The sequence below is a fragment of the Lactuca sativa genome, chromosome 2, assembly GCF_002870075.4.
Source record: "Lactuca sativa cultivar Salinas chromosome 2, Lsat_Salinas_v11, whole genome shotgun sequence".
Lineage (NCBI taxonomy): Eukaryota > Viridiplantae > Streptophyta > Magnoliopsida > Asterales > Asteraceae > Lactuca > Lactuca sativa.
The window spans coordinates 67329790-67349866 of NC_056624.2; the positions used below are offsets into that span (position 1 = coordinate 67329790).

General features: G+C 34.5%; 3 protein-coding genes across 3 annotated transcripts; all 3 read right to left on the reverse strand.

Annotated features, from left to right (window-relative positions):
- Positions 1–9321: 9321 nt before the first annotated feature.
- LOC122196587 (secreted RxLR effector protein 161-like) lies at positions 9322–10059 on the reverse strand. Its single transcript, XM_042899685.2, has one exon. It carries the CDS (start codon positions 10057–10059, stop codon positions 9322–9324), a length of 738 nt encoding a protein of 245 aa, XP_042755619.1.
- A 2068-nt stretch (positions 10060–12127) lies between these two features.
- On the reverse strand, positions 12128–13222 carry LOC128132318 (uncharacterized). Its single transcript, XM_052768844.1, has one exon. It carries the CDS (start codon positions 13220–13222, stop codon positions 12128–12130), a length of 1095 nt encoding a protein of 364 aa, XP_052624804.1.
- Positions 13223–16298: 3076 nt separating this feature from the next.
- On the reverse strand, positions 16299–19768 carry LOC111875954 (putative disease resistance protein RGA3). The gene has a single exon (XM_023872478.2). The coding sequence runs from the start codon at positions 19730–19732 to the stop codon at positions 16571–16573; it is 3162 nt and encodes a 1053-aa protein (XP_023728246.2). The 5' UTR covers positions 19733–19768; the 3' UTR covers positions 16299–16570.
- Between the last annotated feature and the right edge of the window lie 309 nt (positions 19769–20077).

Consider the following 20077-nt stretch of genomic DNA (forward strand, 5'->3'; position numbering starts at 1 on the left):
CATCTACACATCATGTTGATTCAGATCTGAAGGTTGGAGACTTGGACTTATTGGATTAAGTTGAGAAAGATGCATTTTAGGGTCCCTTTGAGACTTAAAGTCTAGATCTTTGTTGTTTAGATCATCCTAATGGATAAAGTTGGAAACTTTATCCATTATGGAGCTATTAAGAACCATAAAAATGTGATCTTGGTCTTCATATCGCTTCCATGAAAGAGTCATGATGTCTTAATAGTTTATTAAGTTAAGGTTTTAGTTTTTGGACCTTGTCTAGCTTTGGAAAGTCAAAAAAGTGGAAAATTTATGACTTCGAGCAATGTTTTGGGACTAGATATAGGTTTTAGACGAAAGGAATTAAGAGGATAAGCACTCAATGGAAAAAGTGCCATATGACCGAGTATATTGGGTGCACTTCTGAGTCATTGTGCGTACTCCTATAGTGTCCCATTTTGGATGGTGAGTACGCCATGTGTACAAGCTGACGTTAGGCGTACTTAGCCTGAAGTTTGACTTGTTGACTTTAACCTTTGACTAGGTTTTTTGACCATGTTTGACCAAATGGTATTTTGGGTATTTTGGATAATAGTTTGAGACAAGGTCACTATTTGTGGTACAGGTGACCTATAGAGTTGGTATACGGAGTTATGATGTGTTCAAGTATCTTTTCAGGCTGAGAGGTGAGTTTCCTTTCTGTACTTGTGGTTCAAACGCACCAATGTTGGCCCACTAAGTTACGTATCCTAGTATATAAGATGTTGTTATGTTATAGTGATATGTTAGATCTATATCCTGGTATATAGGATGTTGCTATGCGACAGTGATCTTTAGATCTGACTGTTTGTCTACTGATTGGTTATATGTTTATCTGATGCATATGTTGATATCGTGTGGTTGGGTTGAGACTATACTGCTTTGTGTTGCCAGTCAATAAACCCAGGGCAACCGGGAGGTTGTGGGCCAAGGGTAATCCAATCGGGAGGTTGTGGACCTAGTATGTAGTATGTATGGCAATCTAAGCGGGAGGTTATGAGTAAGGATAATCCAACCGAAAGGTTATGGGCCAAAGGTAATCTAACTGGGAGGTTGTGGACCCAGTATGTAGTATGTATAACAATCCAACTAGGAGGTTGTGGGTCAGAGAAATCCGACTGGAAGGTTGTGGGCCAGGGGTAATTTAACCTGGAGGTTTTGGACCCAAAGGTATTCTAGTCTGATGACTGATTGGACCCATCATGCATGATTGTATATGTTTTATGTTTGTATGGTGGTACTTTGGGGGAACTCACTATGCTGTAGCTTACAATTTCAGTTTAATGTTTCAGGTACTTTAGATGATTGTGGCAAGGCGAAGGCTTGATCATACACATCATTCGATGATATATTTTTGAATAGTTTATGATACATTGATCTTAGAGATATTTGTAATTGATACTTGATTTTGATATGGGTTTTGTTTGAAAACAATGGTTTCTCTTAATTTAAAAATGAAATTTTTTATCGTGATTTTGGAGACGTTACAGTTCGGTAACTTTTCCAGGCAAACAACTAATTTTTGTAACATCTTAAAATTTGAACCCAAAATTTTCATTTTTAAAAGAAAATTTTTCATTCAAAAACATTTTTTCATAGATAAGAAAGCCCCTTGTTTAACAAACATTAAACCTAAGTATCGAAAATCAGAGCACATAAATAATTACACGGAAGCCTCAAATCAAAAATATCGATGTATGTGTACAATCAAGCCTCACTTTGATGAAGTAACTGGGAAAACAAAATTAATCCACACCTGCACAAGTAACGAGTAGCTGCTCAAGTGCATGTCTAGTCACTACTAACAACTCTAGTGCATGTTTAGTCATCCCAACAGTAACGAATCTAATACACATTTAATCCAGAAAACATCAATAATCTAAGCTCTCGATCTAGTTCCAGTCCACTATTAACATCCAAAACATAACATGTCGACATAACATATAATCAGTCAATCAAGTAATTAATAGGCAAAATACTATATTAGCATACTTGCCTAATCAGCATACTATAGTACCATTACATCATAAATACATGAAGTCTCGTAGGATCAACTACATGAACCGCCTAAACCAAAAAATGGTCAAACCTTATATTTGGGATTTATAGCGTTAAGTTGACAACTAAAAGGTAGTGGAATTTTCAAAAGATATACCTAAGTACACATGTGTAACACCCTTCCAAGGTATACTTTTTTTTAGGTTTGATCAGTTTAGACCTTCAAAATGTCAAGTTTTTGGTAGCTAGGATGTGGTGTTGGAGGAGCACCATGACGTGGTCACAATTGATGACAAAACGCGCATTCAATTCTACCACGACATGGTAAGGTCGGTGTAGTAGTAGCTGGAGTGCAGAACCCTAATTTTCGGGCCTAGAGCTTGATATAAAGAATGTGATGGCTAGTATTTGCTCACCCTCAAACTCCACCACTGCCTTAAGTTCATAAACAAACCCTAACTTCCTTGTGTTCATCTTTTAGCTCGTTAGGGTATTTTATGCCATTGAAAAAGGAAGAGAGATGCTCTAAGTGCAAGGATTTATCAAGTAAAGTTCTTTACTACCATCGTGTGCATAGATTGGATCTCTATAAGCCCACAAGTTCTTGTCTTTTTGTCTAATTTTTCTAGATCTAGGTTTTAAAGCATATTTCTTCATTTTTGTGATGGGTTGAGTGTACCATTAATCCATTAAGAGGTACAAAAAAATTCCACGACGTGGTGGTATGCTCACCAAGACGTGTAGTGGGATCTGTCGTGACTGTTTTTTCATGAGGCGGTCACAACGTGGTGGCCAACTGAAGTTGACTTTGACTGTTGCATGTTGACTTTTTGACCAAGTTGACTTTTTGGTCAAATTGAGGGTTTCAGGTTGTATATTGAGGAATTGCTTCTAATTGTTGTACAGGTGGATCGTAGTACCAATATGTAATTCCGTGTGAGCCGTGGTTTTTGTCTTCTCGTTTGTGATGTGGGTTTTTTTTTCACTATACTTTGTTCTATATTATGTATCATTTGTGTGTTAGAATGTTAATATGTTGTAGTGATCAGTTAGGCAGGTAGATTTGTTATGATTACCTATGGCTGCTTGTTATTGTTATGTACATATGTTGACATATTGTGTTTGGCTTGAGGCGGTCCATTTATATCCTAAATGCCAAGATACTCGGGTGATCCATTGGATACTGTAGGCCTAAGGATAATAGTTCAGCTAGATGGTGTAGGCTCAAGAGAGCGGTCCATCTATATATTGTAGGCTTCAGTGGCGGTCTAGCATTGTGATGTTGGCCTGGTGTGCACATATTGTATGTGTGTTGTTGTGTGGGGTATTTTAGGGAACTCACTATACTTTAGCTTAAAGTTATGGATATATATATGTTTAAGGTATTTTTAAGGATCAGGGCAATGTGAAGACGTGGTTGTACATATCATCCAATGGTTATTTTGTTTTCAGAGATGTTTTGATTTTTATACTCTGATTTTATGTTATGTTGTGAAACATTTTTTTGGTGACTTTTGGTTTTACGGAAAATGATTATATCTCCTTTTAGAATGAAATCTTTTTACTATGGGTTTTAGGAGGTTACAACATGTATCCTAGGATCCATGTTTTACTAGTTATAGAAACTTACTTTAAAAAAATAACAAAAGTAAAGAATTACCAACCTGAGTTTCACTTGTTTATGATCTTCTACTTGCCAGCTTGTTGCAACAATGAGGATCCAAAGGAGCACCCATCTAATGAGTGATCTTGTACGTGCAAACCTATTGAACTATTGAACTAGTCCTTCAAGGGAGTTGAATCAAGCAAATAATCGTACCAGAACTTAGTATTATGACCACCCCTAATGTTTTCCACTAACGGTAAATAAGGGTTGATACCACTATCATGCAGGTTATTTATAGACCCTACAGTTCTCGACCAGACTCCAGCACTAGACATAGAACGAACATTAAATAGATTCTCCCTATAAATTTCTTTGATTAATTTCACCCACATAGCACTTGATTCATGCACAAATCTCCAATTCCCTTTCTGAATAAGGGTGAAATCAAGAGCCTGAAGACTTTTAATTTGAAGGCCGTCCTTCTCTTTATCCGCTAACATACATTTCCATGACACCCATGGGATTTTCTTTATATCACATGTCGATCTGAGAAAAAACAGCTCTTAAAGATTCAATTTATTTCTAATTTTCACCGGAAGAGGGAAAAGAGACATAAAATAAGTACCCAAATATCCCAAAACAAATTTGAGTAAAACTAACCTCCCTCTTATCGATAATAAGTTTGCTTTCCCTTTAGAATATTTAGCAAGAAATTTATCTATAACTGGATTCATATATCTATAACTGGATCAATACAAGAATATATTTGATCCATCTATTAAATGTAAATTTAAATACTTGATCCACCACCGTTTGTGACCGAAACATAAATAAGTTCCATAAAGGACAAATCTGTTAACTACTTCACATATACAAAACTAGGCGAATGCCCGCGCGTTGCGCAGAAACACCCATATAGTTGAAGTCTTTACAAATATATGATTTTTTAAATATAACAATAACGTTGTTGTTAAATTTGATATAATAATTTGTATATACTAAATTGATATAATATATTGATTATTTTGAATTATATGATAATATATACATTTATTATAACTTCTTAATTTCAATCGTTTAAATGACTTCTACCCGCAAGTCACACATGAATAAAATTAAATATAATATATGATTTGATGTTATCTATAGTTGTTTTTATTGTTAATTAATTTTTTAAAATTTATTTGCTTAATGCTTTAATTTCTATCATTGTAATTATTTAAAACATCAAACATTGTTTTTTTATTTTAAAGCTAACAATATAATCATTTATATAGAGTTGTTATTAACTATTGTTATTGTAAGTTATTTTAAGCTATTTATTTGGAAACTTTTAACGATTATAAAAATATATTTAAGAAATATTTTAGTTAAATTGAAATTAGAATTTAGTTTTTGTTTTTATCACTACAATTTATCACTTTTAACTATTTATAAAATACTCTTTTGTTTTCTTTTAAATGGAACTGAAATTTATATTTGAGTTGACATTGTAATGCACAGAAACACCTATATAGTTGAAGTCTTTACAAATATATATTTTTTAAAATATAACACTAACGTTGTTGTTAAATTTGATATAATAATTCGTATATTAATTTGATATAATATATTGACTATTTTGAATTGTATGATAATATATAAATCTGTTATAACGTCATAATCTCAATCGTTTGAATGACTTCTACTCGCGAATTACACATCAATAAAATTAAATATTATATATGGTTTAATATTATTTATAGTTGTTATTTTTAACTAATTTTTTAAAATATGTTTGCTTAATGTTTTAATTTCTATCATTATAATTATTTAAAACACCAAACATTATTTTTTGATTTTAAAGGTAACAATATAATCATTTATATAGAGTTATTTTTAACTATTGTTATTATAAGTTATTTTAAGCTACTTATTTGAAATTTTTTAACGATTATATAAATATATTTAGGAAATATTTTAGTTAAACTGATATTACAATTTAGTTTTTGCATTTATCACTATAATTTATCACTTTTAACTATTTATAAAATATTATTTGGTTTTTTTAGTAGAACTGAAATTTATATTTAAGTTGACACTGTAATATTATATTTAAATTAACAATTTAACTATTTTGCCCAAACTGTTCAAAAATTGTAGCTTTAAACTGATAATGGTTTACATGCAACAACATTTTAAATCTAATAAATTAAGTATAATATGTTAAAATTTAATGACATAACTTTATAAATAGAAGTAAATATATTATTTTAAAATTGAAATTTAGTCTATTTATGATTAAACTTTAGGTTTGATATTTATTTAACCTTATTAACCAACTTACAATAATTATTAGAAAGACACTACAATTAATCACTTCTAATTATTTATAAAATAATTTTTAGGTTGTTTAAGTTAAATAAAATTTATATTTAAGTTGAGCATATAATGATATATTTTAATTAATAATTTAAGTATTTTATACAAATTGTTCAAAAATTATACCTTTAAAATGATAATGGTTTACATTCAACAATATATTAAAACTAATAAATTAATTATGATATGTTAAAAGTTAAAAAAACATAATTTTATAAATAGAATTAAAGATATTATTTTAATATTGAAACTTAGTTTATATACGAATACACTTTGATATTTATTTAACCTAATTACCAAATTATAATTATTATTGTAAAGAAATTGAAAAGTCATGGGAGTTTCAAATGAATGTGGTGAAAGGAAAAAAGAATGGGGGTTTCAAATGCATAAGATTCAAGAAAAATGCTAGCTTTATAATTATGTATGACTAGTTAAAATGAATTCCATCTTATTTTTATGGGTTTTTAATTAAACTTTTGTATCTTGGTACTTCATGCCCTTTATTTTGTAGAATGACACTTTACACCCTCCTACTTCGTAAAATATTTCTTTCATCCACTCAAATTAGAATTTTCATATGTTGGCTAGTTTGATCCTAGTGTAGAAAATAACTTACAAAAATTATCCCAAGTGTTTAAATAGTATACTCTTTGGGGTTGACACTTTCGTCATAATACTTTCCTATGTTGATAAGTTTGATTTTTTGTAGAAAATAAATTACAAATTGTCCCTATAATTTACAGAAATGGCCCTAATGCAATATTTTTTCAAAGCAAATAGTCCATTTAAAAAAAATAGAAAATAATCATCGTCTAATAAAAAATTTACAGATTACGCCCCGCAAAGAAAACATTAGAACTTATGAGTATGGCAAAAACAAAGGATATATTTATCCTCCTGGCCATGTAAAATGATGATACGTGTCACATTTTGATAGACTTGTTAAGGACGTACCATTATTTCATATGGGTATGAAGATAAATAAAAATAAAAGTATGAAAATTAAAATATATACACAAGCACAAAAGAGTTAGCAACAGGAACTTTTTGGGATTAAGATTTTTGCCACAATTCATTGGCCATTTTGACATTTTGGTCATTGCAGTCAAAACTTTTATATTTTAACATAAAAAAAGGTTTTTGTCACAATTTTTTAGCCACTTTAACCATTTTGGTAATTGCAATCAATTTTTTTTTAACATTTTGACATAAAATACACAAAAAAAACATTTAGGTTTTTGTTGTAATTTTTTAGCCACTTTGAAACTTTTGATCCTTATAATAATTTTTTTTTACATTTTAACATAAAAACACAATATATATATATATATATATATATATATATATATATATATATATATATATATATATATATATATATATATATATATATATATATATAAACATTCCGTTGCGAAGCCAATGCTTTCTTAAAAAACATAAAAGGGTCGTGACCCCAAAATAGATTAAGGTCCCGTTTGATAGTTTCTGTCTGGAAAAATGTTGTCTGTCTGGGAAAGTTTTATGACTGGGAAAGAAACTATGTTGTTTGATTCTACATCTGATTGACTGTGCTGAATGATGAAAAAAGTAATAATTCAATAAAAAAAATAAATTTAAAAAAGGTTATTTAAAAAAATTAATAATCCAATAAAAAAAGAAAGAGACGGGGTTTGGTGTATAATTGTCTTTCCAGCCCATTCAGCCAGAAAGATATGATTTACGGGCTTTCTGGGAAAGACATATCTTATCGGGAAAGACTCATTCTTTTGTGCAAATCAAATAGTCTTTCCGGTCTATTCAGTCAGAAAGATCTGTTTGGACCTAGAAAGATGCGTATCAAACGGGACTTAACACTTGATTTTGTGAAAGCAAAGTAGAATTAAGAGGGTGTTTGACTTTTTTTTTAAATGACGGATTTTTTGTTTTTTCAAAAAGTTTAAAAAGTTTGAGAACTTTAAAAGATCTTTAAAATTAAATTTTTTTTAAAAAAAAAAAAAGAAAAAGAAGGAGGTTAACTTTTAGTAACTTTTGTCTTTTTTTCTTTTTCCCCCTCAAAATTTATACAAATATATTTTAAAACTATTTTTTTTTGAAAAAAGAACATGAATCAAAAAACTCGTTTGATAAAAAGGTCTTTTTAGTTTAAAAGCTAACACCCCTGAAACCCAAAATCAAACCAACGATTTGCTTCATCTTGGTTTGTTTTCTTTGTATTCATCGGGTATGCAGATTCATGAAGACCATCGAATTCAGATATTCATCTTGTTTTATGCTGTTCATAATCATCCGGTCTAGAGATCCAAATTTTGTTTTCGACAATGTGGCGAACGGACCCCCACCGCGGTGCTTCATTCAGCTCCGACAATCCATTTTTAAATTGATCTTCTTGTTCTAGGATTTCGTTTTGAATTTCGTTTTGATTTTTCGAAGTGCAGTCCAGCAGACTCGCAAACGTTAGATGCCTCTAAAAGAAGGGGTATTGAAATCACAAGCGATATCAATGAAGATAACGCCATGTCGCCATCTGAGCATCGAGAAAAATGTGTTAGTGTTATTTTTCCTGTTCATCTACAGATTTTATCGAGAATCATGTAAGACCTTTCTCCTTGCTCCCAATTTTATTTAGCATTTGGATGTTGTCACTGATTTTGGCAATCTGATTTCGGGACACAAAATGAGGGTATTTCAGAGTTAAATGATTCGATATTTTTTGAATATGCTTAATTGGATTTCCTTCTTTCATAATATACTTCTGTTGTGTGTGATTTCATTATCCAGTGAAGCTCTAATTCGAATTTTCTGCAGGATTATGTCAGGATTTATACTTGTTGGTTGGATTAGTACTGATAGTAAGAAAATTTATACTTTAACTGTTGCAACTAGGTTTCATTTTTTAGGCCCTTTGGCTGTTGCAAAATCCCAACTAAAGAGGTAATTGCATAAACTCACAAACTTTATTATTGAAGAAAAGTATCTCAAAAACTCCAATCGATGATAAATACAGGAACCTAACATCTATATATACTAAACAATTAGGATTCCTATCAAACTAGAATTTCCTTATAACTCAAGGAGTTCTAGAATAACTTGGAGAACACACCAAGGCTTGGACAACACTCCAAGTAAATAGATGATATGGACAGAACACGTATACACCACATCTGTCCCTCATAAATTCGCCAACAATCACCCCCTGAATTTCTGAGTCGAGGGTAATTCTTTCACGCCAAGCAACGCCCTCATCTCTGCGAACCTTATTCGAGCTAAGGCCTTCGTAAGTGGATCTGCTCGTTGCTTATCTACTGAAACTTGCTCAACAATCACTTGCTCATTTTCAACACGTTCTTGAATGAAGTGGAATCGAGTGTGAATGTGCTTGCTATTGCTGATTTGTTGTCTATGCGAATCAACACCTTCTGTTTCTTCATTCCTGTCAGCTCAGCCAATAACTCCCTTAACCAAACCGCCTGACACGCAGCTGCAGTAGCTGCCATGAACTCTGCTTCACATGATGACAACGCTACTGTATCTTGCTTTTGGGAGCACCAAGTGATAGGTGAGTCACAAAGGTAGAAGACATGCCCTGTTGTACTTCTGCCATCATCAATATCCACATTGTGACTACTATCACTGTAACCTATCAAGCTCATATTTTTACTTTGTTTGTATACAATCCCAAAAGATGGAGTACCACGCAAGTAACAAAGAATTTGCTTAATAGCGCGTGCATGAGATTCTCTTGGGCTTTGCATATAACGGCTAACTACTCCAACCGAATATGATAAATCTGGACGAGTGTGTAAGAGATATCGTAAGCAACCTACTATTTTTCGATAATAGGTAGCTTCAACTTCTGGTTCATCTTCAGCTTTTGACAACTTTAGTCCTGGCTCCATCGGACATTGAGTTGAATTACACTCTTGCATGCCTGCCTCTTTTAGAATCTTCATAGCATAACTCTCTTGCTTCACCTTTACATAACCATTTTCTTGCAATACTTCAATACCCATGTAGCAAGTTAGTTCACCAAGGTCTAACATTTCAAACTGTAATGCCATTAGTCACTTGAATTGGTTTATAAACTCTAAGCTTGTTCCCGTTACGAACAAATCATCTACATAAACCACAAGTATTATGTACTCTCCATTTGCAACCTTTCTATAAACCGTATTTTCTTACATGCACCGTTTAAAACCCATATTCTTCAATGTGTTATTAAGCTTCAAATTCCATGCACGTGGAGATTGTCGAAAACCGTATAATGCTTTTGCCAATTTGTAGACTTTTTTTTCTTCACCTTGTTTCACGAAACCTTCTGGTTGGCACACATACACTTCTTCCTTTAAATCTCCATATAAAAATGCAGTTTTTACATCTAAGTGATGAATCTTTCATCCGTTCCCGGCCGTGAGAGCAATCAATAATCTTATTGTCTCGAGTCGAGCTATTGGCGCGAATACTTCATCAATATCAGTGCCCTGCTCTTGTACATAGCCTTTTGCTACTAGACGCGCTTTGTACTTTGTAATTGCTCCATCCATATTTCTTTTAATTTTGTACAACCATCTTAACCCGATAGGCTTAACATCTTTAGGCGGAGGAACTAATTTCCAAGTATTATTTTTCTCGATGGAGTCAATTTCGGCCTTCATTGCATCGAGCCAATTCTTGTTCACTTTGGCTTCCTTAAAGTTCTTCGGTTCTTCATCGAATGACAACATTAAATGATCCACATCTAGCTCGTAGTCATTTAATCTTCTTGGCAACACTGAAGTTCGAGTGGACCGCCAAAGTGGGACAAAACTTGCATCATTATTTTGATCATCAACAGGTTGTGATGGGCTACTATCATCACTATAAGTGTCATTGGTTTGGGCGGTTTGAGCCGGATCAGTGAACTGTTCGGTTTCTGTTGCTGTTGGGCTCGAACCACCATTATCTTGGGTTGCTTGACCATTACTCCACACGACCGTAAATGTACCCGGTCCATTTTCATCTTGATTTTTGGGTTCATTATTCCATTGCCATGTCTTATTTTCATCACAAATTACATGGGCACTAATAATAATTTTATTTTCTCGCGGGTTATATAACCGAAATCCTCCCGAATTGGGTTCCTTTCCAAAATATACCAACGGTCGTGACCTATCATCAAGCTTCTTCAAGTGTTTTGAGACTACTCTTTCATATGCAACACAACCAAATACTTTCAAGTCTTCAAGATTTAGTTTTTCACCATAAAGTTTCTCGAATGGTGTAGCACCTATCAATGCTCGAGTAGGTGTACGATTTATGATAAACGTTGCATGTTGTACCGGTTCGCCCCAAAAGTGGTTTGGAATATCTTTTGCTTTCATTAGGCACCGTGTCATCTCGAGTAGCGTCCGATTTCTCCGTTCGACTATACCGTTTTGTTGAGGTGCATAAGGAGCCGTCAACATACGTGAAATCCCTTCTTCATCACAAAAACGGTTCAACTCGGTTGATGTGAATTCTCCACCTCTATCTGTATAGAAAGTCTTGATCTCTTTACCGGTTCGTTTTTCAATTGATATCTTGAATCTTTTAATAATCCCGGATGCATCACTTTTGTGCTTCAAAAGAAAAGACCACATATATCTAGAATAATCATCAATAAGAACTAGAATATAAATATTACCCGCTTGGGTGGGGGGATTAACCGGTCCACAAATATCTCCATGCACCATCTCGAGAATATCTGTAGCTCTATAATTAGCTTTCTTTGCAAACGACTGCTTTGTTTGTTTTCCAAACATGCAAGATTCACAAAGTTGGTCTTGATGTTGGATTGCCGGTACCCCTTTAGCTAGCTTGTGCATCAAGTTTATCGCGCCAAAATTAATGTGGCCAAGTCACGCGTGCCATAACCAAGCTTCATCATTAAACTTGGCTTGTAAGCAATGTGGTTTTCCAACTTTTAACTTTATTTTGTAGAGTTGGTTTGCACTTCTCGGGACTTTCATAAGTAATCTTCCCTCTCCATCTCGCATGGTTAGGAAATCACATCGCATCCGAATATCACAACCGGCTATTGTAGATTGTCCGAGGCTAATAACATTGCTACGAAGTGATGGGATATAAAAAATATCTTTCATTAATTTTTGCTCACCAGTTTTCCAATTCGAGCAAAATTGACCCTTTTCCTTTAATGCTAACACACGATCCATCTCCAAATCTCACTCTACCTGTTATGTTTTTATTTAATTCAGAAAAATAAGAGTAGTTTCCGGTCATGTGGTTGCTCGCACCATTATCTAAGTACCAAATTCCGTCTTCATCGGCATTTGCTTCAACTTTTGGAGGGATATATTTGTCTTCATTCAAGAACACCGTTTCTTGAATTGTATTCATCATAAAGAACGTTCCTTCTTCATGATTTGTATCTCCTTCGTGTGTCTGATTAAGGTTAGCCTCATGATTTTTTATTCGGTCCGGGCATCTTGAAGCAAAGTGACCATAGTTGTCACACCGGTAACATTGAATATTTGAGAGATCTCTTTGCTCGCGTTGTTTTCCTTTTTGCTTTTGATCTTCACGATTTTTAGAGGATTCCGAGTGACCGTGATTTTGGGTATTACCCCGACCACGTCCACCACCTCGTCCTCTTCCTCGGTTATTTGAACCCCGACCTCTACCTCTTGATGAATCGGTGTTTCTGTTGGATGATTCGGTTTTGGAATAAAGTAATTTATTTTGAGTCTCGATTACTTTGTCTTCACCCTTGATTCTTTCTTCATAAGCTTTTAAGCGACCAACCACGCCTTCAAAGCCAATTGTTTTAAGGTCCAAAACTTGTTCAAGGGCTGCAACTATATGGACAAATCGCCTAGGGAGGCTCGTAAGAAACTTCTTCGCAAGCTTTTGTTCGGTCATGACCTCTCCTAGTGAAGCGGATTTCGAAGCAATCCCAAATAATTTAGCAGCGAACTCGTCTATCGTACTAGTATCACTCATCTTTAAATTTTCGAATTCCGTGATTAGAGTTTGGAGTCGGGCTTCCTTCACACGATCAGCTCCTAGGTTACGAGTTTTAATCGCTTCCCACATCTCTTTTCCGGTTTTCAAATTACCGATTTGAAGGATTAAATCCTCCGGAATCGATTGAAACAACAATCCTTTCACGATATTGTTTTTCTTCACATCATCTAGTCCGAGATCAATCACATCCCAAACGCCATGAATCCCAAGTAGCACCTCCATACGCATCCTCCAAATTGTGTAGTTCGTCGATGTCAAGGTTGGACATTGGAACGTGAATGACATGTGCTCCTTAGCCGATGGATGGGACGATTCTATTCCCGACATCTCGGTTTAATGTTTGATTCCTCCACACAAATCAAATAAAATTTTTGACTTGTTTCTAATATAAGCAAAAAATTGAAATCACGATTTGTGTACTATTATTGGCAAATCAAAATTTGGGCTAACCCAAACACGCCTTCTGATGAGGTCCCAAAGTTAAACAAAAAAAAAAAAAAAAACACGTTTGTATTTCTTCTTTAGGGCAAAAGGCGTTCTACGATTTGGAGCAGGTTAAGAACCCGCAGTTTCACTTCGTGTGTCGCAGGTTTTATTGCTTTCATGATGCTTCTTGTTGTTCAGATTCTCAACACGAGAAATCGAACAATAGCGATTTTCTCCACACGATAACTCTGAACAATTTCTTCACACGAGGGCTTCAAGCAATCGCCAATTTCACTAACGCAGAAATCGTTGATTTCACCACACTAGTTGCGAACAGGTCACAATAATCGAATAGGAAATCTTTAATGCACGAGAATTTCAATTGATGTCATGATTTAACTTCCTGCTCGGATTCTATACGAGAATTCTGAACAGGTAGCGATTTCCGTCTTGGTTCGCCTTCACGAGTTCTCCTTCTCCTTCACAGAAACTATCGCTGGTTTCACTTGCTGCACAGATTCTCCTCACGAGTTTCTTCTGTAGCAGGAGGGCTCACAGAGATTCACAGCAGGAACACAAAGATTCTGATTAGGTAAAATAAGTCCTGATACCAATTAAAGAGGTAATTGCATAAACTCGCAAACTTTATTATTGAAGAAAACTATCTCAAAAACTCCAATGATGATAAATACAGGAACCTAACATCTATATATATACTAAACTATTAGGATTCCTATCAAACTAGAATTTCCTTATAACTCAAGGAGTTCTAGAATAACTTGGAGAACACACCAAGGCTTGGACAACACTCCAAGTAAATAGATGATATGGACAGAACACGTATACACCACATCCGTCCCTCATAAATTCGCCAACACCAACATGTTGAATATCACAGAGCTAGTTTAATATAGTGATTTTATCTATACGATGTTCAAATTAGTAGGAGGATACTTGAGAAATGTTTTGCGAAGTAACAGATTATGTTGTTCAACACATTTTCAAAATGTTAAGTTTTATACTTATTGAGCTAATGGATACTTCAGAAATGTTTATATGGAAGAAACCCGGTCTAGCATTCTTTTTATGATGTTCTCTTTATTGGTTGGTGGGTTCTTGTGGGTTTTCAGATACCTAAATATTGATTAACTGCAGATTCTAAGAGCAAGTGGGTGAAAAATTCTTGGGAAAGAAAGGCCATTGTCTAGAAGAAGAGAGCCTCACTTAATGACTTTGACAGGATGAAGATCATGTTGGCAAAGATGAAGGTGACATAACTTTCAGTTTGCAGCTTAAAGATTGAATCAATACCAGACTATTGCTAGAATATGGCTTTTCATTCTTGCCTATTTGAGATGATTTTTTTTTCTGTAATGGTTCTTAATATGATGGTGAAACACTTACTTTTATAGTGAAGTTGCATCTTTTTTCTAATGTATGCAACAAAAATGGGTTTTTTTACCCGTCTCTGTAGCTATTTTTCATATTGATAACAGTTTATGCCATAGTTTACCAAATTGGCTGCATAAATTTGTAATAACATAAAACATGGCTTCATAAATTTGATAAAAATGTGTAAATGTTATCTAAGTATTCATTGCTTTTGGTCATTGTAGATTGCGTCGCCTTTTTAGTCTGAATAATGGAGTTGTAAGGCGAGAGCTACAGTGTACCAATTTGGATGAATAAATTTGTAATAACTTAAAACATAACATGGCTTCATATAATTTGTGATCTTGCCATTGTTGTTGCTTAGAAGCTGTTTATTTATTTATTTATTTTTTGTTTAACTTTTTCTCCGTGTATTAAAGGAAACCGCTCTTTGTAGTTGTCTCATGGGACCTGGTATAGTAATAACAACTTAAAACATTGATCCTGATAAGATATGATTATTTTTCAAATTCCAAGATATTCTAGCTTATGCTCTTAGTTGTTTATATTGAAACTAAGATGAAATTTAATAGTGTTAATAAATTTTATATTCAATCCTGCTCTTTCTTGTAAGCGTTTTTGTTTGGTCTAAAATGTTGGTTTATTGAAGTAATGATATACAATCATTCACATTTTGGTGACAAGTTTATTGGCAGATAGTGTGAAACCTACAACATATGTTGAAGTTAGTTGGTATATAGTTGAAGGATTAGAAAGTTGAGGGTCAAGCTGTTAACTAGAGATGTACACGTATGTTTTTGCTTTACCTTTGTGTGGTTAATTTGTAAGTCTATATTTCCCCTCACCTTTTGAAATACATACAACACTAAGTGTTGACTTTTGTTTACAATTTTTTTTTTCAGATTTAGTATTTCACTTGTTATCACTTTGTATAATTTATATTGAAGTTTGGTATTTTGAACACTTACAATGATTGTAAAATAATAGAAAACCGGGGTCACTAGCGGTATGTAGCTATCTCTTTTATTGTCAAATCCCAACATATCCATTTCCTAAGAGTGTCAATTAATCCAATACCATCCAATAAATTCTTAACCCACATGTGTGAACATAGCATGTTGACTGTTATTTGTGTTTAGAAGATATTAAATTTAATACTAGTACATCATTACAACTAATAAATATTGACAGTAGTGATAAGTGTATAATCCCAAGGAACATTCTACCGATGATTTATGTAGATCAACACAAAGGAGGATGAGAAAATTTGAAATCTTATATTGCAGTTCCACATATTAGTAGTATAGTACAAATCAGTTACAATGAACGAGAACCATCATTCAATGAATTGGTCCGATAATGAATTATCTATGATAAAAAAATACTAATTAAGCAGTACTGAATGTTGAAGCATTGGTCCATCACTTGCAAATAAAAGTCAATAGCTGTATGGAATAAATGAGAAAAGAGTTTTGTGATATTTAGTATAAAATGTAAGTATCGAATTTATAAAATTACTGTTTGGACTTTTACACATCTTTTGTATTTTTCTCTTATTGAACAAGAGAAATGTCTCGGTACAATTGGATCAGAAGGGAGGAGAAAGTGAGAGGAGAGGTTATTAGTGAGTAACAGGAGGAATGAGTGATACAACGTAATTAACACTTTGAATGGTTTAGTGTGACATCAGTTGCTTCCCACATTGCCCCCGTCTAATCTTTTCTTCATCTAGTCCGTTGCAATTATTGAAACTCATGTTTCTTTATTTATCCCCTTGCAATCATGGAAAATTAAATGTCGGATAGATGACATGTTGGTTAACCACATGGGGAGTTCTCGCATTCCAAATCCACTTATGATTAACGCAGTCAGTAAGGTGAGGTGTTGTATTTCTTCTGGAATTGACTCCCAATGATCCCAACCTTTGAGGTCCAAGTAGTGAAGGTGGTTCCTTAACTTCTGGATGCCTTGGAGACTCGGGAAAGAATCCAGCTCCTTCGAGAACGGACCAAGTGTCAAATCATTTAAGAAGGCAAAACAGTCAAACATGTCATGAGGCAAGGAAGTCAGGTTATCGCAATGGCTAATAGACAAAGTCTTCAAAGAATGACACTGTTTGGGCAAATTGGCTATTACCGAAAGACTTGGACAATTGCCGATTACTAAAGATTCAAGAGATGTGAGGCCTTGTATGCTCGTAATGGACAGCAGGCCATTGCAGTCACTAATCTCTAAGTAAACAAGAGGATGGGGATGGCATTCATCTAAGACGATAATCTTTGGGCACTCACGAATGACCAAGCTATGGAGGACAGGCGAGATCATTTTTGAGCTGTTGGGTGCTCCATCTATCCACTTTTCCAGTCTTTCCATACCAAATAGCACAAGTGATCTCAACGATGGAGACAAAGGCTTCGTTGATCCATTAACATCAGAGCTCCTTAAGCATTTCAAGCTGCCCATATTCCATAAAAAAAGATTCCGGAGATGTGGTAGGTGCTCAAGCGTCGGAAGAGAGAGGCAGATCCTACATCTATATAATCTGATCTCCACGAGCTTGTCAAGCGGCGTTTCTTCCCCATCAATATTGATTGCCATCTTCATTACCCATTCTGCAAAATTATCACCTGAAAAATTGCTAAATGTCAAGATTTTCACATCTCTAGGGGGTTGCAAGCCTTCCAATACATCCTTGTCACCTCTGTTAGAACCTTGATCATCCTCACTCCAACTGAATCCAATCTCATATAAATTTTTTTTTCTAGATAAATCTGCTTTGACAGCATCCTCTTTGCTACTGACGTTCTCTAGATATGAAATAGAGAGACTTCCAGTAAGGTTATTTAAATGGCGTAGCTCTTCAATACCATATCCTTTTCTTCTAAGCACTTTGATGGAAGACAGTTTTCGAAGAGATATCAACTGCCCCACGATATTGGCAGGAATCTCTGTGTCAGACATGAAATATCGCAGGCATATCAAATTTCTCATGGTTTCTGGAAACTGCTCAATATCTTCAGGCAACTTCAGAGTTTGCAAGTGGTATAATTTACCAATAGAATCAGGAAGAACATGGATACCCGTATACGACAAATCAAGATACCTGAGATGCACCAACCCTCCAACTGAATCGTCTAACTTCTCTATCTTACAACCTTCAAATTTTAGGATTCGTATGTACTTTAATCGTTGAAATGAAAATTTCTTCTCAACTTCACCCTTGAAGAACAGTGTATGCAAAGTTCTAGCCACCTTATTCCTTTCAATGAATGTAGAAACTTTGGCTTTGAGTCCATCTTCCTGGTTCTGTTCTTGGTAAAAAGCAAGATGTTTAACCTGAGGGACATGTGCAATATCAACGTTTGTCACGTCCACCAGACGTAGGCTTTCATGTTTTGAAAGTGATAATGAAAGATCATGCACCAGATCATGCATGCTACAATGAGTGATGTGACCATAGAGCTCATCCCTTTCAACATCTTGGAACAACGAATTGCTGACCAAAATTTGAAAAATATCATTCCCCACATCCTCCATCTCCTTGTTTCTTTCCTCATCCGCTTGAACCAACCCTAAAGCCATCCAAAGTTGGACCAATTCTTCCCTTTCCATGACCGTATTTTTCTTAAAGATGGAACAATATATAAAACATTGCTTGGCGATAGAATTGGGGAGATTATCAAAGCTCAGTTCCAAACTCTTTTGAACTCTATCCCTTTCTTCTTCCAGATCCCAAACATTGCTATTTTTTATTGACAACCACATCTCTGTGTCATTGTAATGTGCTAACATGCCACCTATTACATTTAATAGCAATGGTAAACCACCACATTTTTCTACAATGTCGCGGCCTATCTTCACCAGTTCCGGGGACGCTGAAGCGCCTGCAGCAAACACTCTTTCTCTGAAGATGTCCCAACAATAATCGTCAGAAAGACCTTTTAAAAGACACGAATCCATGTGCATATCATGAGTTCCGATTTCAAGCTTCCGTGTAGTGACAAGAATGCCACTTCCATTTTGTGAGCTTACATTTAGCATACAACTCCTAAACTCTTCCCAGTATGGCCTCTCTTCGACCCAAATGTCATCCAAGACGAGCAAATATCTTTTTGATGCCAACTGCACTTTAAGACTTTCAATTAAATTGGTCCTTAAGTCCGAGGTAGGTTTCTTTTTGGCAAAAGATTCGTAGATCTTTGCAAGAAGTGTATTGATGTCGATATTAACCGACACACACAACCACGCTTTTACATCAAAATGTGGGTCAATATTTTTATCATTGTAGACCGACTTAGCCAAAGTGGTCTTCCCAATCCCACCCATTCCCACAATGGGAACAACGCTAAGTTTTTCTTCTTTTCTTGATTGGGTTATAATTTCAATGATATGGAGTTTATCATTATCCCTCCCAACTATTTTAAATTCTTCTTGATTTGGAACAGTCTCTCTCCAATAGAGACGATCTAGAACAGGGCCAGCAGGTTGTTCATTTTGTAGTCCTAAACTATTTGCTTCAGTATTGATCTTAAGCAACTTTTCATTGATGTTTTGGATTTTATGGCCTATTTTATAACGAAATGAAAACTTTTTCAAGCTTGGAAGGCACACTACCTTTCTTGTCATCCGATCTTGTTTCTTTATTTTACGCCTCAACATTTCGTAATCAATCTCATCCAACACATCATCAGCTTCACCCACAACATCTTTTAGCTGCTTCAGCCACACCATTACAGCCCTTGTTTCCTTTTTTCCCTCCGCATCGAGCAACTTGGCACGAACCATCTCCAATTTACTGTGAAGGCTGCTCAGTATTTCTTTGTAACCCCAAGCGATGGCGAGTTCGCCGGCAGCAATAGACAACACCTTTTTCAGGATCCCCTCAGCAGCAATAGTGACTAATGCTTCGGCCATTTTCACTGTTGAGAAGACAGAGGAAAAGTGGATGAAAGAGAGAATGTGATGGAGTCTAAGAGCTGGTAGAGATCCAATCAATGGAAAAGGAAATCCATTTGTTGGCGTGTGTAGTGGAAAATGGTATCGAATTGGAAGGTGTCTAGGAATTGAGTTGATCTTCCCTATGTTACAAGTTTAGAAAATATACTTGCTTTTCTTTTGTTTTCTTTTTATATTACTTTGTTATTATTTATTTAACATATTAATATATCATTGTATTTTATGTTAATAGTTAATATATAATATTTTATATAAACCGGAATTGATCTTTGTAACTGGTTTATTTTATATTCCTTTTCATAT